At 31.2% G+C, this 23,651-nt stretch overlaps 2 protein-coding genes across 2 annotated transcripts in view; both read left to right on the forward strand.

The window, feature by feature from the left end:
* The window catches only part of nudC (nuclear distribution C, dynein complex regulator), a 313,220-nt gene that overhangs the window by 130,110 nt on the left and 159,459 nt on the right, over nt 1-23,651 (forward strand). The window lies entirely within an intron of this gene.
* Nucleotides 7,881-23,651, forward strand: part of LOC142331614 (uncharacterized) — a 36,533-nt gene continuing 20,762 nt past the window's right edge. The window contains exons 1-2 of the mRNA XM_075377644.1: nt 7,881-8,006; nt 9,472-9,663. Of these exons, the coding sequence (XP_075233759.1) occupies nt 7,881-8,006; nt 9,472-9,663 (318 nt within the window). The remainder of the gene's footprint in view (nt 8,007-9,471; nt 9,664-23,651) is intronic.

Here is a 23,651-nt window from a genome sequence, read left to right on the forward strand (position 1 = left end):
GAATATTTTCAGAAATATCTTGTGAAATAGGTATAGGATGAATTTCTTAAATTATATTATTTTCATTAAGCTGAGAAATATATTACGATGACTTTTCCAGATCTTTTCTTTGAAAATCACAATTTCATCTGCCTTGATGGAAAATGTAACTTCTCCATGGATTTTCCAATTTAGCAGGTGAATACGGCAATTGCGGATAGTGACAGTTCCACACATATTGTTATTTGCAAAATTGTTGTATATATCCGGTTTAAATGTAGAGACAGAGATGCTAAAAATTTGCTTCTTCCTTTATCATTCAATAAAAACTAGATAGATACACTAAAAAAAGTAAAATACATAAATACGAGAGGTTACCTCTCAAGTAAAGACCGTTTCATTATAAAAAAAAATTATTCTGAAACTGTATAAATATTTTTAAACTTTGTTATATTTTTACCTTATACTACTTCTTTATATAATCGCCACATGAATTAAGACATTTATCGTAGCGATACACTAGCTTCAATATACCCTCGTCGTATTCTGCCGCTAGTCCATTTAGCCACTGACTAATAGGATTTTTAAGTTCATCTTCACCCGCGAATTGCTTATCGCTCAAAAATTCTTTCAATTTTCCAAACAAATGGTAATCAGAAGGAGCTAAGTCCGAACTATATGGTGGGTGATCGTAAATTTCCCATCCAGATGCTCAGATTAAATCTCGTGTCGGACGCGAACATGTGGACGTACATTATCGTGCAGCAGGACGACGGCGTTGGTCAGCCGCCCACATCTCCGATTTTGAATGGCGCGCCGTAACTTAGGTAGAGTTTCGCAATAGGTTTCTGCATTTATAGTCGTTCCACGCGGCATGAAATCAATCAGAAGTATGCCAAACCGATCCCAAAAGATTGTGGCCATCAGTTTGAGTAACCCTTATTTTTAGCAGTTTTTTATTCACCCGTCATTCTTCAGTCAATCTACTATTTTCCCAGTCTACTCTTTTCCTTCTTAATATTTGCATTTGTTTATCCTGTTTGACATGGTTGAATGTTTATTTCTTACTTATAAAACACACGTATTCCTTTACATTTCTTCTATGTATTTCTCACCAGTAATTGTTCTTGCTCCAAACCTTGTTTTTTTATTTTTAATAGTTTTTTGTTAGAACTTATTTCCTTTCCTTTCTTTAGCACTTTTTCCAGATGTAAGAACCACCTGAGAACAAGCTCAGAATTGCTACAGGAAAATGATCGCCCTTCCCTAGGATTGCATAGCGTGTGGAAGTATTTAATGAACTTTATTTAGAAAACTAGATCTTCACTAGTGCGTTTGGAAAATATTAAATTTTTATTCAGCTGGCTGTTAGTTCACGCTCATTAATTTGAACGTTAAGGAAGAATGGTTTCTTCTGAAAACGGCTCTGTCCTTAAAAACAAGTATCTTATAACAGGTTTTCCTCGTTTTCTTTTTTAATATTGAACATCAGTTGGTTAACCCCAATCGAAAGTCAGGAGTTTATTTGTCATATAAATGACACTTCACCCTTAATTGTAGGAAATAGTTGTATAGTACACACTATTATTCTTAGAAACAGCAACTGTAGATGCTTTCTCTTGTTCACCTCAGGTAACTTCACACGAATTACTCATGTCAACGGGTGACTGATAATGTGTTGTGTTAAAAGATTAATTTTTGTTATTTATTTCGTATACATTTAATGATTAATTATCGATTCTTAAGGTCGGTATTTCACGTACGCATATTTCAAGCGCCGATGTATTATAATCACAGCGATAGACACACCTAAAAACAAATTAATCCATCTTGCTGACGTCTATGAGGTTATATCTTCGCCTAGTAGTTGTAGGTTGCTTATTTAATCTTAGTATGTAGGAACCTGTTTTAGTTATTAGTAATTAGAAAAATGTTTTTCCGGATGTCGTCGTAACGAATTATATCTTTAGTATGACGGTGTATATATGTTTATATATCACACATCAGATTCGTATTTACGTCATTATAGTCTTATATGTACACTACCAGTACTTTAGTTTTCTTACGTATTTCAGTTTATTTTTTTTTATTCGTATTGTATTAGGATACAATTTTGTGAATTGATTTCCAAAAAATTAGATTTGTATATTTTTGAATATATATTGGTCAATTTATGTGTATTTTATATTTTATGGGTATTTACTCTTATTGAGTATTTATATTCATAAATATGTAATAAATATTTAGTATAAATATAACGTATTTATAAATTCACGTTATTACATTCGTCTGAATGACATTTAATGTTGATTTTTTAAATGTCGAATGATTGTTGGAAACTCTACAAATTGTGTCAGCTAATCACAAACTTTGTGCGTAAAAAACATGATTATCAAAGTTTATCAGTCAAGCAAGTTTGCTTGGTTGTTAAGTAGTTTTAAACTATTTTTTATATAAAATCTAACGAATTATGTTTTAAATAAGTGTAAGTAGGCATTTAAAATGTAGTCAAGAATTTGGCTGGTGATCGCGCTTAGACAAATGATGACAATCACGGAGAGTATGTAGCGAAATGGTGAAGTGGAAATATATGATATTTCAGCATCTCTAATTCCTGAGAAAAATAAAAAACTAGGCAATTTTGTTTTTTTTTATCATAGAGGTTTAGTAATGTTCTTTTAACTAACATCGTATGTTCAGACCAAAATCTTTATTGATATTTAAAGCCGTTTTATGTTTAACTAGAAAGTTAGAAGGCTCATGAATACACCTGTATACTTTCACGTGTTTTACTCCGTAATTAGATGCAATACGGTACGGTATGAAGCTTTTGAAGCTGCACTTTATGTGAATCTTCTCCCGTTGTGCTACGATCAGTGACATTTTTGGAAAAACTCCAAAAAGAGCGGTATTTTGACATTGGTCTTAATTCACCTCGTCTCTGGTTTGACAATTGAAGCACCTATCCGTTAGGCCTAGTCTGGAATTTCATATAGAAAGAGAAGTGAACGTTCCAATCTGTACTGAATAGTATATATGGAAGCAATAGAAGAAAAGTTTATAGAAGCGCTCCGTTAATTTTGATGGGGCTTATTTTAAATCTGGAGTTACATATTTAAGGTTTTAGTTTATACAAAAAAACTGTATTAATGAAAAAAAAAAAGAAATCTGATGAGTCACTGTAATTAAAATTTAAAAAATAGAAAGAAAGAAATTAACTTGAAAACTATACAAAGTATCCAAGTAATTTATAACTTGGTTTAAATCTTTATATCACGTGTAAAATTAGAAGAAAAACATGATAGTTGATTTTAGAAATTTCGCAGGTAGATCATAAAAAAAATTAACATTACGTTAATGCTAAAAGGTACCACAAAAGGTGATTCTGCTTACTGGATAATTCAGTACACATACCGCGACTTAGTTATACAATTTCACCAGAACGAATTAATTTCGGCTGAAACAAAAAAAAAACAATGAATACTAAAGAATAAATTAATAAAATTGAATAAATTGTGTTATTATAGGTTGACACAAGTTATAAATATAACTTTGCTGGATACCACGTAATAAGTTGTAATATTTAGGGACAATTTTAGTTTTATGAATTCATAAGTTGTGTTATAATCAACAATTATAGAAACCAGTTTGTTAAGAAATAATGAGATTATTACTACAGGTTCATTGAAAGTTTGTGACAACGGTAAACTGCAAACAAGGAAATGTAGTTGTTTATTATACTAGCTGTGCAAGACTTCTTTACATCAAATTGTTTGGATTTTTTTTTACAAACGAGTTACATTTTCTGAATCATAGATTTTGTGGCGTATAAAATACCAAACCTGAGTGTGGGATGCGAACCCAGAAACTTCCAGATCCAAGGCAAACGCCATTGCTTCGACCTGCTTTTACTACGGTTATAACTTTCATTTGACTTGTTCTCAGTTTATTTTCTGTTAGCATAAAAATCATTATTTTGCTCAAACAACCACCTCTGTTGGTTTTTTTTTTGCCGTGAAAAGAGTTTTTTCATCCGAAGTGGAAAGGCAAAGTGAAGAGACCAGCTTGCATCGCTTTTCTTTACCACGATTTATCAGTTGGCCATTAGTAGGAGAGCGAAGAGATTTATTTTTTGTCACTTAATTATTTATTCGGGTATTGGCTGAACTTCCTTTACTGCATCGCCACATGTTAATGAATGAGTTGGTTCTCGGACATCTGTGAGCTAACTACTTTCTTCGTTTCCTGTTTAGCCTCCAGGAATTACCTTTCAGGGTATTACTTCAGAGGAGGATATGTATCTGTGTAAATGAAGTGTATTCTTATATAATCTCAGTTCGATCATTCCTGAGATGTGTGGTTAATTGAAACCCAACCACCAAAGAACACCGATATCCACGATCTAGTATTCAAATCCTATTAAAGTATAACTGCCTCTACTAGGACTTGAACGCTTGAACTCTCGACTTCCGAATCAGCTGATTTGGGAAGACGTGTTCACCACTAGACCAACCCGGTGGGTTATGTCTGAGCTACCTGGCGGTAACTCAGTGGAAATTACTTTAGAATTCGCTTTATACATTCTTATAACAGAGTTTTGAACTGTCAGATGTTTAATTCATGTATTATTTTTATAGTGGGTAATGATCAATGTACATCAGTTAACGTCAGCAAAAATTGCATATTTTTTTGTCCGATTATTTTCTGATTCATTATTTTATTTTATCCTATTGTTCGAACAGACTGTAATTGCTGTATTTAATTATAGATAACTGGTTCCTAAATTATTATTAGTACATTCTATATTTATAGTAACGTAAAACAATTTACGTTTAGATGCAGAGATCATTCATATTATTAAATATTTTTGTAATTTACCAGTATGGTTTTGTGTTCATATTACAATACTATATAATTAAAGTACAATTTCCTGGAATATCGAGTAAATTAGCATATTATCTTGTTTTCATATTTAATTCTATTTTATTTATTCACAAAATCGAAATAAAACATATTTATAAAAACAAATTTTTATTGTTGATTTAAAAAAAAAGTTATATATATAAGTATTTTCCTTGTGTTGCATCCAGCGCTATATATAGATATTATGAAATTTTTGTTTGTAATTTATAATTGGTTATGCAATTCATATTTGTTTTAGATAATTTCTTACGTACTTTTAAAAAATTATTGACGTATATTAAGTTAGTAAAAATAATCTTCTTATTCATAGTTCTGGTAAAAACTAATATTAATATTTTCTTTTCTTTTTTTAAGTAATATTCATAAGGAATAAAATAGTTAATTTTAGTTCTGTATAGTCGTACATAATTTTATGATGAATAAACGTTGATTTTTTTTATCTTAGAAAATCTGTTATTCAGTCGAATTAGATTTTTGTTTTGTATGCAATTAATTAACCTCAAACGTTAAGCTTGTGCTTGAAAATATAGAATCTAGATTTTGTTACAATGGAAAATGTCATCCCTGTCTGAGATTTGAACTCAGGATCTTCCGGTTGAAAGACTAAGACGCTACCATTTTCTTTATGGGCGTGGGTGGAATGGGTGGTTATTACGTTGTTTAGGAATCATTTTTTACTTCCGTGTACCTATAATAAGAAAATATTGAAATCGCGAAAAGTTTCGATTTTCAGATTTCTACTGAAATATCCATTTTGACCATCCCTGAATCCATTTTGACTGGTTTCGGCGTGATGAATGTACGTACGTATGTATCTCGCGTAACTAAAAACTATTAGTCGTAGGAGGTTGAAAATTGGAATTTAGGACTGTTGTAACATCTAGTTTGTGCACATTTGCTTTTGATTGCAATCCACTGAACCAGTCGATTAAAATAAGTGGTACTTATTTTCATTAGTTCCAGATTTATAGCCAAATAAAATTTTAATTAATGAAATATTTTGATCTTTCAAGGGAAGGCAGATCGACTCAAATCATACTTAATCACCTTTTTTTTTTTACCTTTTTTAAATTTAAATATGTTGATTTATTAATAATTAACCTCTTATTGTAAAAAGATTTTTACGATAAATAATAATTCAATAATAACAATAAAAAAAAATATATATATAATAAAATTGTATGTACTTGACATTTAAAAAAAAAAAGTGTATATGTAATTTTTAATAGGCGTACAAGAAAGTTACGTGGTGTCCACATCAGATTTTTTTTTCAAGATAATTTTTTTTTTAAATTCAAAAAGGCAAAAATAATTTGTTAGGGCTTCTCATAAACAATCTCTTCTTCTTATACTGATTCTGAGAAATTCTGTTTTAATATGTATATGCCATTTTATTATTGGTTTGGTTATACTTATCCTGCTAATGATGAGGTAGTTGACCAACTTTGTCTGTAAGCTTTTTAAATTTTTTTTTCATCCCATCGATTGTAAATTTTTCTTATTTATAATTTGTTTTCAGGTTTTGGAAAAATTAAAAAAAACTTTTTTGTAGTGCTGACCTGTTATTACTTTTGATTTTTGGTTGATAATATAATCTTTCTAGTTGATTGACATGTTTACTGCCTGTAACAGGCAGTTACTTTTATACGGATTTGAATACTTGATCTTCTTTGGTGGTTGGGTTTCAATTAACCACACATCTCAGGAATGGTCGAACTGAGACTGTACAAGACTACACTTCATTTACACTCAATCATCCTCATTTATCCTCTGAAGTAATCCTGACAATGGTTCTGGAGGCTAAACAGATAAAGAAAAAGTCGATCAACATGTATAGAAAAAAATTATAATCCCGGATATGAGGAATCTACTTGACTTTTATAATAATATAACAAAGTAAATTTATTTTGTAAAAAAAAAAAAGTTATAGATTCATATTAGACGTTAGTATTATGAATTAAATAAAAGAATGCTGTAATATAATTATTTTCACAGAATGACTCAATTTTTTTTTTTTTACACTATTAATTTTCTTTTATTCACCGTGGCGTAACCGAACTTAGGTAATATGTCAGGTTAGCAAACATATTATATATAATGCAATATTATTTTTTACAATTGATCGAGCGAAGTCACTAGGTCCTGTTTTAACTTAACCTTTTTAATCTTTACGTTTGTAATCCAGTTAACGACCTTAACAGTCTCCAATTTTTATGAAATTTTTCCGTAACTTTATTTTTATTTGGCGGAATGATTTTCCTTATATTTTTTTGTTTAAGTATGTTTTGAACTACGCGCTTGAGACTCTATAGTTGTGGTTGTTTTTGTATATTTATCGTAAAAAAGTTTAAAAAATGCAAAATTAAAAACAGATGAATGTCATAGATAGTGGTACAATGCATTCTTGGAAATAGTCCTTAGTATTAAGCTCCCTGCACAACGGGGACAGTAGTGGTCAGTAGCCAGTAATGGTCGTTATTAATTATCTCTCCACTGTCTTTGTGTGTAGGGCTACTTCCGCTTCAACGTCCAGTTTTCAACTCAAGTAGGCTTGAGTTTAGTGACGCCAGAGGGCCAGTAACAGGATCACGTGACCTAGTGGCAGCCATTATTGGACGTGTCTTAAAAGGTACTGGCCGCCATTAGAGCGCTAGACTCTGTTGAGGGATGCACTACTTTTGTGATTTACTTTCCTTTTTCGTATTTTGTGATCTATTATTTAATTTCGTTGCTAAATTTGTTCAAAAGCTGAAGAAGCGAAGACAGAACCAGCTGTTAATGTAAAATGGAGTGCGGACAATATATAGGTACATTTCTAGAAACTTACATAAACTATGAACTACTATGGAACGTTCGTCATGGTGATTATGCCAACAAAGCGAAGTGGGAGAGTTCAGTGATAAAGTTCCCGACTTGAGTTTTTTTTGAAAGCCCGTATAAATGCCATAAAGGTCACGTATAGAGGTGAACTCCTGGAAATGAATGAATCAAAATCAAGCGGAGCGGGCACTGACGACGTCTACGAACCGAAACTACCATGGTTTACTGCAGCCGACAGTTTCTTGAGAATTGTAGTTATCAGGAGGAAGTCAAAACCGAATTTGGTAAGTTTGGTTTTTAATCCTTAAGTATGTTAGGTCAAAACTGTGTGCCAAGTTAAGTAGGTATTCAGTTACCTGTGTAGAGGTAAGGTCATATTATTTCTTTTGTTGCCAAAATAGAATCAGACTCAACAAACTTATTTGTAAACATAAGAGAAAAATAACAATTACGTCAAAAGAAAACACTCACCTGAATATCTAATTAAATAATGTACTAGATCAAGTTTTAAAACATTTTGCGATCTTGTTAGTGTTATCAATTATTAAGATTTTAAACTGATTTTGTGATTCACTGAACAATAACACTAGTAAGATTTTAGGAATATTTTATTTTTACATAGTTCGTCAGTAACAAAATAGTGCTTAAATAAATTTGCTGTGTCACTGATAACATGCCAATAGCCTTCATCTGCCAAGACACTCGTCCTTCTCCGCTGAAGTACTCGGCCAGTTTCTTCCTTGTTTCCGAAGCTCTTTTCGAATATGTGTTTGTCGAACGAGATCCTTTCAATGACGGTAATTCTGTTCCAGTGGAACGCCACTGGCCGGAGTGAGAAACTGCTGTGTCAGTTTCTTCAGGTCAACACATTCTCTTTCAAAGTACGTTGCTGGTGACGCTGTTCGCAACCAGTTGTGCATGTACATTGTGCTGTCAGATCTACAGTTTCTAAATCAACTTCGATTTCTGCGTGAACGTGATAAACGATAGTTGAATATCCTTTGCAATAACTTAAAATTTCTTTTCGAAAAGGGCTTCATTAAGTTCGGTGACAAAGGGAACGCGTCACCACCCAAAATAAAGTAGTCGGTAGGAAAATGTAGCTTACTATTGTCTAAAGCTGGTTTAAGCGAGGACAACCGGATTAGACTTGCGTTATTGGCTTTTCGGTTGGTTCCCAAATCTACGTATAGAAATTTACAATCAGCATCTACCGTTGCTAAAAGTATAACTCTATAACCTCCTTTGTAGTTGTAACTCAGAACAACTCCCAGGCGGACTTTTCATGGTTACATGATTTCCGGCAATAGCATCACAACGTAAAGGAAAATTCGATTTTCTTACAAAATTTTGTTGTATTTCCACCCATTCCTCCGATGTTTGTGGAACCTAAAAGAAATTAGTTACAAACAAAAATTTGCAAGTGCGTACAAACACATTTACACAAACATAGAGAGTTGTGAGTTCGGTAAATTATTGTTGTCTTTTAAGTTCAGGTTACACCAGCTACCAACGTTAAATATGATGGGATGGATGAAGATATTGGCGAATCTGAAAATAAAATTGTTGAAAGGGAACAGAATGTCGATAAATTAATTGAAGAGGACACATCAACCCCCCAGTTATGCCTACTTTTCAAACACCTAATAAAAAAAAACGGCATAAAAGCAAGTTATTTAAGTCGAGGGTGCGTTTGAAAATTACAAAAAATAACTTGAGTGTCGCCCGTTAATTTCAAATAAAGTCCAGCCTGACGAGGTTGACGTATTTGGAAAATATGTTGCAGCTCAGTTGAGGGACCGTCCCATGAGAAACCGACTTACTTGCCAGGACAAAATTCAATCTATGTTAACAAAAGAGAGAATAAAATTGTTGGAATCCCCAGGACTGTCACCTCCGATGTTATCTGGAACCTCGTCCTACGCCGGTGATTCTACGCTGGTATTCAAAACGAATTTATAGCTGAAGGAGATTTTGTTTACAGAAATTTACATTGAAATGACATTACCTGACAAACAAATTTTATTTTGTGTTCTTTACACATCATTATAATTAATATTACATTTAATAATAAATTGTATTAAAGAGAATAGATATTTTTTGTTTGTTTCTTTTATGGTTAGCGTACTTGTTGGAGTGATTACTCCTAAAAATGCACATTTATTTACTTTGAACTCACCAGTATTACTAAGAATTTGCTACTGTTTTTACAAATGTTTATTAAATGATACAAAAGACAGGCCCACTCTTGATTTTTCTAGTACCCTACACTATAAATTAACAAGTTAGCAAGCAATAACTTGCGAGATCTTACCTTCATATAATCTTGTAATGCTGTAGTTATTGTTGAAGTACTTCTGACATAAAACTAGAAATGGTGTTTTGGTTTGCATTTCTCCCACCTCCACCCCATTCCATTCGACCAATGGTCGCCCTACAGCGTAAGACCGAATGTCTGGGCCACAAACGACAACTGAGCCTCGAACAGTTTAGCGACCAGTGTAGTAACATAGCTTCTAGAGTTTACCTAACAGCGTGAGCGGACTAAGCGCGGTTATTATTACTTTAATAATATCCACAAGTTTCAGCAATTTCCCAATTGTTTTATGCGCTTTCTTCGGGAATAAGATCATTAATGCGATTTTGCAAAGCGTCATTAGAAATTTTCACTAGTCTTCCGTTACGATGAAAATCGGTGACAGTTGGTCTGCCCAATTTCAATCCATTTATAAAAAAATTTGCACCATAATATTAATTTAAAAACCGCGAATAATTTCGGCGGCCAGTTTTACACTTTAGAAAATTAAAATTTTATTGAAGCAACTGTACATCCACTATACACGTTTCGAGTAGAGCCGATATTTTGAAATAAATAAACGAGTTTATAATAATAGAAATTGTTTTCAAACTGCTCATATTTTCTTTGTCAGGATGCTAACTCGAATTTCAGATAGTTTCAGTTTGTTCTGTTAATTGTTTTACCGCTGCTGCCATTTATTTCTTTAATTATTGAATGAATTTCTTATTTATCCGTTATTTTGAACGGATTTAGTTTTATCTTCCTTTTTCGTGTTTTAAAGGACAAAGGTCAATTTTGTTGCTTTACGGAGGATTTCATCTGGATCCTGTATCTATATTAACCTAAATAAGATTATTTTGATAAGTTTTTTGTTAATTCTTTTCTGCGCTCTTTTCAGCTGCTTTTATATTAAAACCATTGGAACTTTGTTGTACTTTTAATAAACAAGATTGAAAGTCCATGCTACCTCAACCTTTACATAAATCTTTATCTTTTATAATTTAATATTAAAAGAAGCGTGTAATTATTAGGTCGTGAAGTACAAGTTGAAATTTTTTTTAGTGTTTCAAGCTGGTTTCCTTCCTCGTTAGAAAAATAATTAAATTATTTAAAAAAGATTTTTCGTTGTTTGTAGTTATAGAAGCATAATTCTATTAATATTTTCCTAAGTTTTTTAAATTTCAATTTTTTTTTTGTATGTATGTATGTACTATTTCCTTTGTATCTGCTGATGATAATTGTTTTACAAACGAAATGGTAATCCAGTTTTAGTTCACCCCTTTTTAATGGTTTTTGAGCGTTTTCGGTTTTTTTAATTTATTTAAACCGACATAGGACTTTTATTTATTTATAATAAATATAAATTTAATCTTACGACAATTAAAACATAGGTGTATTTAAGCGTCATTGATTGCCATTAAAAAAAAGCAATCCAGTTATGATTACATAATAAAATACTTTTACGCATCTAAAGGAATAATTTTATTAATAAGATGATATATCGATAATAAAAAAAGTAGGTGTATACTTTATACATTTATCAAGATTTTTTTCACTACAGTAATATACGCAGGAGAATGTACTGTGAAACCCTTTTTTTATTAGGCATAGAAAAATTCAAGGTTAGTTTTATTAAATAGCTAAATGAGAACTGGAACTGCAAAATGTAATGATAAATTAACGTAATAAAAAGTCATAGTAATAGTAATAAAAAGTAAAAATAATTCTTACATCTAAATGTCAATGCAATATACCATTGTGATGCATTTTGTATAAAAATGAATGCTTACCCACTCTCGTATCAGTATAAGCATATCGGTATTAACTTGAATTTAATTCAGTATTGCATCAGATAAAGAATTTTTACGTTTTTATTGTTAAACGTGACATTTTTATTGGAATAACGAAAACTGTTTCTTTAAAAACATTTTTAATCGGTTTTGATGGTTAGACACGATCACGTTTTTTGGTGTGGTTTTTGATATATTTATCGAATCGTCAAAAATAATTTTTCTTTAAAATTCTAGATTAATAAAAGCAAATTGATTTGTAACCTCGATTGAATATTTTACGGGAAACTCTATGTATATATTCAGTGTATTAGAAAAGTCTTGGAACAAAACTTTTTACTGATGTAGATACTTGAATTCTTTTTTTAATTTATAAATATATAAAAAAGCTGACAACAAGGTTTCAATATTTTTCTATCATTGATTATTTATTCTTATAATGTTAATAGGATGGAAAAAATAAGGGTCGGAAAAATAATGATACGTGAAAAAAGTTACCTAAAATCTTTTTTTTTGATGAGGGTAATTTATGATTTTTATGTAAAATTATCATTGTTTGTTAAGTAAACCATAAAGAATTTAAAAAAACCGTTTGTACTTTGATCGGCTTCCCCATCCCTAATATTGCCCTCAAAGTTTTCGAGTCAATTCCATCGCTATTATACCTAGGAAGACAAAAAAAAATTCTGGTAAAAATATGCAATATAAATGAAAAAGTAAGTTCTTTCTGTTTTTGGGAAGGGGAAATTTTGGGGGAAAATCTTTTTTTTAAATGTACATGCTTATGATTTATTAAAAAAGCTTAATATAAAGTGGAATTATGTTTGCAAAATTTTGAGAAAATTGACTCCAAAGAAACTATCTATCCCATTACTTGGGAGATATTAACCGAAATTTTTACCAATAAATTGCCCCATATATACGAGTCTATGTACAAAATTCCATCAAAATCGGTTTATCCAGTCAAAAGTTATACTAAACTTCTAGGTAGAAGTTTTACTACCATGTACGTGTGTCGACACGTACATACGTATTGTACGAACATAACAACCCCCTTACCTTTTTTGGTTTTGTGGGGCATCTGGATCTTGAAATGTAGAACCTATACCCAATTTTTTGCCTGATTACCATACTTTACTTGCAGCATAGCTCTAGAGTTGTGATGCCATGAAAGTAATATAAATAAATTAGCAAAAAATGAGGGCTTTTAAGTTATTACTTAGTATTACTTACTTAGTATTGGTATTATTATTTAAAACATGTTTAATCTGAGAAGATTATAAAATCAGATAGTCTTGCATGAATGTGTATTTATGTATGTATATAAACGAGTATATGTGAACCGGATTAATGCTGGGCGCAGCTCCTGGCACTAAATAAATTATTTTTAAATTACTGTTTGGTAGAAAATGTAAATGTAAAGCTTATGGTTGCCATCCGTTTATATTGTATTCAGAGTACATTATATTCAGGTTAATTCTAATTCTTAATATGTTAAATTTTATGTGATAAAATGATACGGATATAAATAATCCGTATCCGTGTTGTATTCCTATTACTTGTTGATGTCCGTACCGATTTATTATTATCTATTTAGTGTGGGATTCTCCGGCTTAATTTACCTTATAATTCGTTCAGAAAGTGTGTGTGTGGGTCGAAATAATGACCTTAAACTTAGTTGCTGTACTCACCTTTTGTGGGTGGTTGCAAATTATTACTGACAAAAAAAAGTAATGTAATTCTTTTTAATAGCATTGTAGAAATAATTTTTGTACTATAATAGAATACTAATTTAATACACGTGTTGTATTATTAGAATGTATTTCTAATTATTATTATTAATATCGAAAAGAGAAAATATTGAAAAAGTTAAACTTAAAAGTAAAACACGAATTTTCTGTTGTTTAAAAAATTATCGTGTTAAATACAGGTGAAATTAGAAAAGGTAGAAATAAAGTAAAAAAAAAAATAAATATAGAATAATTCATGGGATGGAAAAATTTTGAAAATTAAATATTTTAATGAACAAGATATATATTTATAAATTTATTTATCATTTATATAAATAAAAATGTAAACGTTCGTTTGTTCAAAAACTTAAATTTCGAAAGTTCTTCACCGATTGCTTTGAAATTTTGACTCAACGTTGCATTCGAATATGCGTCTGTTTTTATATACCTACTATTTATATACCTAATATGTCACACCTGTGACAGGTAAAAACATACTTTTTTTTAAAAAACAACGCTATATGTTGGACGTATAAGCAACACACGCTATACTAAATATTTTACGATTCCATTTCAGTGTTTCCGATATGTATGTTTGCTATAAGAAGGAAAAGAAAGGAGAAAAAAATAAAAGGGGAAAAGGGAAATAAGGGAAAGAAAAACTGTTGAAGGATAGGAGAAGGGGAAAATGGAGAAAACGGAAATGGTAAAAATGAAAATTGTGAAAGGGGGAAAGGGAAAAGGGAAAGTTTAAATTTTGTGAAGTTCCGTAATTTTCATTTTGTTAATGTTTTATCAAACTTTCAATTGTATTCATTTAATCTATGTATGAGTATATATATATATATATATATATATATATATATATATAAATTTATTAATGACGAAGCATTGCCTGGTCTGTTAGTATTTAAAAACTTCGTTTAAGAATATATACCAAAAATTTGCTTTTTGAGATACATCTTTCTGAACTCCTCTGTCTCTGTGTAGACATTCCTGCAGTCTCATAGTAAAACTATGCATGATTTGACGCGACTTTTCAACAAGAATTTCAGTAATTGCTGTTCGGATCTCGGATTTTAGTTGTGATTCCAAAAGAAGAAATCGCACACTGTCAAATCAGAAGATGTGGGAGATCTCCCCATTTATCGGAACACGCTTGACAAACGATTGGCGTACAGCAGCTATCGATAATCGTGCTATGTGTGGTGTTGATCCATCTTGTTGAAACCAAGCGTTGTCAATAATTTCTGATATGTCGATAGTCCTGGGGCCATCCTACAAAAACATAAAAGGTTTATTCTGCCATGCGATGACACAGCACATCACACGGTAACTTGGTTGCTGTGTAGCAGGCGCTTGTGTAGCTGATTAAAATTCTCTTGAATCACATGGTGTCTTCTAACTGACCATCACCGGGAGTAAGGGATAGAGCGAATAGTAGGAAGGGACGATTTATCTGCTGAGTAACGAGAAAAACAGTCCCAGAAAAATAATGTTTTAAGGGTTCTTTTATATAGCACACATCATATTTGTACATATTTCTTCGGCGCATTGTAGTCTTTACCCAGGATGAGAGCAACACTACTAACAGGTAATTTATTATGTAAATACGAAGTAAATTGTTGATATTCCTGCTATCTGTGAGCAAGAATACGTTTTCCCTTGGAGGAGTAATGCCGTTTGTAAGCAAAAAAAGAATATAAACCGTTAAACCTGTCTTATATTGGAAAGTAACGCAAATATTATTAGATGAATGTTGTTAGATCAATCGTGTAGCAAATTAAAAGTTACTGTTATGGAAGAATCATTTGTTCTATGACAACTTTAATGATTTCTGAACGGTCATTATTATTGATAATGAACACATGTGATTTTTATTTATTTTTTCTCCTTCTTCCTCTGTCTTCGTCTTTTAAGTATTATTGTAAGTTATTATTCATGAATCTTTAAACAATGTCCCAGTGTGTCCGGCCCCGTATTCTTAGTTTATGGCCTTGACAATAAACATGGTTATTTTCAATACATAATGGGGCATTTTGCTTATGGGACTTCCCAGATGACATCCTGCATATACCTTTGTTATAAAATTATTAAGTGATATAATTTATTCTACAATTATTTATTTCTTCAGTCATCGGTTTATTCACAATTCCTGTCATTTATTTTTGTTTCTTTTATTCATATAGAATGTCCTGTTTATAAATTTATTGTAATAAGATTCGTTTTATATAGGTCATCAACCTGTAATATATATCTTATATTTGTATTGTATTGATATGCAGAATTTTCCCTATCATTATAAATGGTTTTATGGTTATTTTTAAGGTGTGTCTATTAGTGGTAAAAACGTCATGAAATAATTTAGTAATAGAATGTAATAAATCAATCTAATTTACTAGATTGATTATTACCAACTTTGTAATAAATTCTAACATTTAATATAAATGATTGTACTGTACACAAGATGAGAAATATTTGAGGTTAAGTATCCGTTAAATTCGTTCTAAAAATAACGCAGATGATGAGGAATTCCCCAGACTTAGAAATCATTCATAATATTGTTCTTCTATAATAGTACGAGTAAATTAGTTATTTGCCATTATGAAAGAACTCCGGATTCTATTTACTTTGTCAGATTATATTTAATGGTTGTTCAATTTATTAAATATCATAAAGTCGCTTCAATGAGATTATGAATGAAATTTGAAATTAGCAATGTTTTTTTTTTCATTAGTCATTTGACTGGTTCGATGCTGATCCTTATTTTTACATCTTACAACTATAATTATCCGTTGTTTTTTTTAATGTATATTAAGTTTGTCTTTTTTTTTTAGATATTATCTGTAAATTATCCTTTACTATTAAACTTCCATAAACATTTCATTATCGAAGATTTCTCTGTTTTTAGAAAAAAAAACTTCAGCACTTGTTTCTTCAGCAGTGATTCTCTTTCCTCTAAAAAATAAAAAGAAAAGAAAGAAGTTCTTTTTCTTAGAGAGAAGGTCTCTTTGTTGAACATTTGAATTGTTTTATTCGTAAAAGCCCATTTCTTTTGTTTTTCTTTTTTTCTCGTAGGAGCAATGGCGAATCCAAGGGGTGCCATAGGGGTCATGGCCCCTCCCCCCCCCCAAAGGCCTTGCATTTTGAAACCCCAATTGAAAAGAATTGAAACATTTTACAATAGTGTATCTTCAAAATAACCGGTTACAACTGTGTAATTAACGTGAATATATCTTTTTTCTTAATTGGTAATTCCGAGAGGCTGACGTCACTTGCTCTAATGCATATTCATAACGACATGCAAATTGATATAGAACGCGTCATCGATCGGTATGCTAAGATACGTAGTCATCGAGATGAATCTGTTTTGTAAATAAATTATTGTATTATGATTATTATTACTATTTTATGAAATAAAATGTGTAAAATTTTGGATTTTAATGGATTATAAATATTGAAATGAATGAACAAATAAAAATCAACTTAACTTAAATCATTTTTTTTTTATTATTTTTTTTTTATATATAATTCTGATTGCTTGCTTGTCAGTTTTGATTAAAGTTGTTAGGAATATACAATCCGAGCTTAAAGTTAATGCAGCTGCTGAAGTCTCCTTTACGATCACTTCGAATAACAGCTTAATTTTTATAAATCGAAATAAAATTGAAGAAACTTAAGCACTTTTTTTGGTTTTGCCGAAACCGTCCCTTTTTGCCTCTATTACTGTAGTATTTATTACTGTAATAATTAGTATTATTACAGTAATACTAATGATGGGTTAAACGATTTTTCGTGTTTAAAAATACTTCAGAATATTGTAATGTATCCAATAAAAGTGCGTGAAGTATTTATTATATATTTAACACTATTAGAAGGGTGAAGGAATGAATATGTGACCCCTTGCCACAATGTCTCCCCCCCCCCCACAAATTTGGTTGCTGTATCTGTTCCTGCATGAGTTGCTCCTTTTTAACTGATAATATTGATTTTTACAGTCATGCTATTTAACCGTGTTTCTTTTTCACTTTTTAACGTAGTTTTGTAAGGTCATCTTCGACCCTACCTTTCATCTTTGTCGTATATAACTTTATGTAAATAAATAATTATGTTGTAAATCACGAAACATAGATGCGAATCTTCTTAGCTTTTTGAAGACAACAAGGAGATTAGTTATTAGTTTACCCTTAAAATATTGGACGAATATTTTTCGAAATCTGAGCTGTTTGAAAATATATATAATTTTTCTTAAATTTCCCTCCGTTTTACTTTAATATCTTGATAACTATTCAACTGATTTTAACTAATCTAATATTTTTATTAAAAATTTCAAACCGAACGTTTTTCGTCACAGAATTGTTTTTAATCAGATTTGATTACTGGCAACATGAAAAACAACGAAATAAAAGTCATTGATCATCCGATGTAAATATTCAAAGAAACATAAAATTCTGCATTTTGATTGGCTGAGTTGGTGTTGACGTAACAGAAATGCTACATTTTGTTTGGTTGAAAAATTCAATATGCGGTTGATATAAAGTTTGTATGGCACAGTATTAACCAATATTAACACATGCTTATGAATTATTATTTACTTTTCATGGCTGTCCGATTGATACTATCTTTACCATTATTAACTGAAAAATTTAAGTGGTAATTTTTAACGTCCACGATAAATCAGTCAGTTTTAATAACAATCGCGTAGTTTCTTTACTGATGAATCTTAATAACTCTGCTCATAGTAACGAAAAAATCTTCTTTTTTTTGAATTAATTAACTACAGAGAAGCTTGTACGTGAAGATATGAAAATGGAATTTTGTACAGGGTCATTCACGGGAACCGGATGTTTTTGAAGTGGGTTGTACTCGGGCGTTCGTGGTGGGAGGGGCACGTGGCTGGTGTCTTACGTTTCCTTTGTTCATAGCATTTACATTTTAGTAGTTGAGATGGAGCCGTGGACGCTAGACCAACGCCTGTACGCGTATGACAGTTTTGTGCGAAATGACGAATCCGTAACTGCTGTTCATTTTTTATGATTATTTTAAAAACATCCGGTTCCCGTCCATGACCCTGTAGTATGAAAAATTCCATGTCTGACTGGGGTATTGGAACCCGGGAACCGCGGATGAAAGGCCACATCCTCCATTAAGCGGCTTGTACAAGTTCCAAGAGACAGGAAATGTAACAGATGCAGCCAAAAGTGATCGACCGATAGTGCTAACACCAAAATGATTGATCGACGTGCAAGCTTTTAACAGCTTGGGACTAACAGAATAACTTCTATTAGTCTCAAAAAATGTATGCGACGTCTATCTAGCAAGTCTGGTCTCTCCGTTGGTAGTGCCCTCACAAGCAGGTGTTTAAAGATGCATCCGTACTGAATTGCAGGTAACGAGTTCTTACTTGCAGACAATGGAAAACATGTAGCAGCATTCTATCAGCGGTTCATGTCATCTGTTACGCCTGATGGGGAAGAACTCGGTGACTGGTTTCGGTCTGAAGAGGCGTGGTTCTACTTTGATGGATACGTGAGTCCACATAATTAACGCATTTGGTGTACGGAAAATCCACATCAGCTGCACGGACAAAAAGCGGGTGTTTGGTTTGCGATGTCACGTACGCGAATCTTCATGACATTCTTTCACGGCACAGTGAACAGCGAGTGCTACATACAGATAGTGCAACAATGTTTTAACGCTATATCTGCAACCCTGCTAGAGTACACGTGGTTTCAGCAGGAAAATGCTACCGCTCACAGCCAACAACAGTATATAACTTTGTTGAATCGGTGTTTTCATGGACAAGTAATTTGGAAGAGGTTGTGTTCCCCTTGGTCTCCTGATTTATCCCTTCCTGATTTTTTCTTGAGGAGATACCTTAAGGATGCTGCTTAATTGCTGAGCGAAATTGGACGATTCATCGCCGCAATTGCTCAACAAACGTTATAACATGTGTTTAAGCAGTGTCGTATTCAACTATGTGAAGTACATAATAGAGGTCATTTTTAAATACTGCTGTAACTTGCTCATTTATCATAAGGTTGCGTCACTTTTTGAACACTGTATTTTTTAAAACACTTTTCCGACTAATCCCTCATTCATATTATGGATCTGCTTTGTATAAGGAAAATTTAATTAATAACCGGTTTAACTTTCGTGATGAAGCAGGTAGAATTATGCAACTTTTTTAAGTAACACCTGTATGATCGTTTTGAAAAATTTTAAACAACGATTTGTGTTTGTTTTGATGAACCGAATAAGAAACTATATATAGTAGTTTAAGCATTTATAATCTTATGCTGGAGGAAATAAACACAGCATATTGCGGCAATAACCTTGACTCTCTTGTTTAACTAGCGTATACAATAATAATTTGCATTTATGTTGGTTACTATATAGTAACGATGTGATACAATTTTATTGTTAAAAAAAAACAATTAATTACTTTTCTTTTTCTTTTTTTTATTAAGTTTAAATTACGTTATAAAAACATGTTCATATTTAAAATGTTGAATTTATTAATGGTAAAAATAATAGGTTGAAATTATCAGCCGTTATAATTTAATTTATTTTTATATCATGTAAAAGTTTCGTTAAAAAATCATCGTAAAGTAAAAATGCATAACGTGTTTAATCATAAATTTATTGCAAAATTAGTACCTTTCAAACGAAGGTCTACTAGTCTAGTAGTCAGGGGTAATCATTGTCTGAATTAACTTTAAGTGCGGCTTAATTTGAAGATAAAATAGCTCAGAACTGGATCATATGATTTTCATAAATTATAAAAAAGAAAATAGTCTGTTAGTTTTTAGATTTTACTCTTAAAAAGTGGATAGTTTTTATGTAAATCCATAAAAGTCTGATGTTTTGGTTAATTATTTGTACCCGTAAAATTTTTAATCAAATTTTTAACCGTTAGTCTTCATCATGTTTAAATGGATTTACTAATTCTCAAATTATCAACTTGTACAATTTTTTTTTCTCTTTCTTTCCTAATGTGTACGTTGCGATCTGTTCAATTAGTGAACAATAAGCAACCCCCCCCCCCCCACGGACTAGTGAGTTGAGAATGATATGTATGACATGTAAATGAGGGTGTATCCTTGTAAGATACTCAGGCCGATCATTCCTGAGACGTGGTTGCTTGAACACCAACCACAAAAGTACACCGGTATCCACTTTTTAGTATTCAAATCCGTATAAAAGCACCTAACTTTTATTAGGATTTGAACCCTAGAACCTTCGACTTCGAAAATAAGTTGTTAAACAACTGATTTGCGATGACGAGTTAACCAATAGACCGGTTGAACTAGTTCCATTTAATTTTTTTGTGGTTTTTATAAAAATGCCTAAAATAAAATTTAAAAAACCTCTGCATGTACAATTTATATTAATTTTTGGAGTATATTGTCGACTTCGTTACAAATTCATTGAAACAATTTAAATTTATTATTACGCGGAAAATTTGGCGTTGAAGACTTCAACATGCTGGATTCTTTTTGAGTAGCTATGTATTTTCCTTGCAAAAAATTTGCTTTTATAAATATGATAGCGTTAAATCTTTTTTCCGTCCAAATATATCATATACTAATAAACGTTTTTTAAATTGTTATAAAAAAAAGGTGAAGATGTATTTTTGATGTTTCACCATTTTTCCCCTTTAATATAGCTATTCTAGTTATATTGGCCGGGAAAGTAAAAATCTTTTCAATTTTTAACACTAAAATATTAACGAAGTCAGCCCTGGAAGGTACCATATTTCTAATACGGGTTGTAGTTGAGATATTGTCTTATAAAGAGCATAAAATAAGGAAATGTTTCAAAATGATTCGAGATTCAGCAATCCTTTAATACAACGACAATTTTTAAAATTCTGGTGACAGATCTCACGGTTATAATAAGCCAAAGAACGGGCTTTGGAATAAGTGTTCTAAATACACATTTTTCGGATTTACCTCTCAAATAAATCGTTAAAACAATAAATTCTACTCTTGTAAGAAATTTTTCCCGGAATTTCGTGACAAATATATCAACCGATGGATTCCAAAGACACCTAACTGTTAAATTCTGAACTAGCGATCGGCATATTTTGTTAATGTTATTAAAAAAAAAAAAACATATATAATATTTACTTTAAGCTGTTTTAATTAAAAGTCCTTTTGACAGCCTTATCGCCCTCGTATATTAAATATTTCGTTACATTCTGACCTTTTCAATTCTTAACAGAGTAATAACCTTGAAATTTAATTTAAAGCTATCCTACCTTACCCGTAATCTAAAATTGCTTTAAATCCCATTTTCTGCCATTTATTATCATCCAAGCTCCCAGTAACATCCGTTTCTTATCTTTTTCTTACAAAACAAGGTTTACTCCCAAGCAATATCTCTTTATTGAAATCGTCGTGAACCATCTGTAAACGTGAAGGACAGAACAAGCGTGTAACTGATATTCACGGACAGCACGGTCGGTGTACAATACTGTGTGTGAATTAAGATAACGTTGCACGGCACGGACACGGTATAAGACACGACATGCAAACATACGTATTAATAACTTTTTAATTTGTTACTTATTGTATAGTTATTTGATAGTATTTTTATTTTTATACCGACTGATAAAAGAAATATATTAATTTCACGTGTATTGGTTTGTTTAATACTTTGTTTACTACTATATATTGTCCAATCTAAAATTATTTACAATTTATCCCTATGAGATCGTTGATTAATAATTACACGTCACATTTGTAATGAATCGGTAGATGATCATAACGGAATGAAAATTATGTTGCAGGATGACAAGGGACAAATAGCTCCAGTTACTGTAATTTTAATTGTAATTTCATATTGCGGCGCAGGATTGAAGCAGTGCATAATTAATAGATACAGATGAAAAACCGATCGAACATTTTGAAACAAGCGACAGACACATAAAAGCAGTCCAAGATTTTTTCTTGTTTTTGATACTGTTCGAAAAACATATTCATTTAAGAATGGTTTCCAAATCAAATACAGAGTTCATAAGTGCTTCTTCTGTACCCATTCGACAATGATCAATCTAGTATTAATATTTAACTTTCAATATCTTTCGGAATATATAACTAAATAACATTACTATTTTAAAAAATTGTACTTTTTGATTATTCATTATTATATCGTAAATTTTGATTAAAAATATGCAAATTTTTCTGTAACATGATAGTGGTTAGTCGATCGTATGATAAATTTGTATTTTTCGGTACGGCACTGTGTCGCACTGCTTTGGCGTCTTATCTCAGTTTTTTTTTTTAAGAAAAGTACGTAAAATTCTATTTCATTAATAACTTCGGATATTTTTTCATACTTTTTTCTAAATTTTATTATGGAATTATTATTTATCGTAAAAGTTTTTTTACAATCACAGGTTAATAATTATTAACAAATCAATATATTTAAATAAAAATAAAAAAAAAGTTAAAATAAAAAGGAGATGAAAGGTATAATCGAACAGTTGTACCTTCCCCTTATAATATCCAAATATTTCATTAATTAAAATATAGTTTGGCTATAAGTCAATGAAAATAAGTACCACTTATAATATATCGCTGAAAAGTTCTCAATGAGGGTTTATTACTGTGGTTAAGAAAAGTCCACTTTTGGTTCAGTCGATTGCAATCAAAATGGGAGGTGCACAACTAGACGTTACAACATTTCTAAACCAAAAACTTCAACAATCTGCAGCTAATCGTTTTTTAGTTATGCGAGATACATTCATACGTAAGTACAGACGTCACGCCGCTAGTCAAAATGGATTCAGGGATGGTCAAAATGGATATTTCCGTTGAAATCTGAAAACCGAAATTTTTCACGATTACAATACTTGCTTTACTTCGTACAAGGAAGTAAAAATTAACCCCCGGGATAGTCATATAATTCTTTGCCAGTTTTTTCTCACTAATGAACAGGTTATACATCTACTGGCGGGACTGGAATAAATAAAGTTGCCTTATATATCTTGAAAACTGACATATATGAATCGAAAACCTTTTATTATTTTCACATCAAATAAAAGAATAAGTAATTTATTATTCATTCCCTATACCCTTTGTTCCTTACAGTTTCTTCCAATTT

This window comes from Lycorma delicatula, chromosome 10 (genome assembly GCF_047948215.1).
Source record: "Lycorma delicatula isolate Av1 chromosome 10, ASM4794821v1, whole genome shotgun sequence".
Taxonomy (NCBI): domain Eukaryota; kingdom Metazoa; phylum Arthropoda; class Insecta; order Hemiptera; family Fulgoridae; genus Lycorma; species Lycorma delicatula.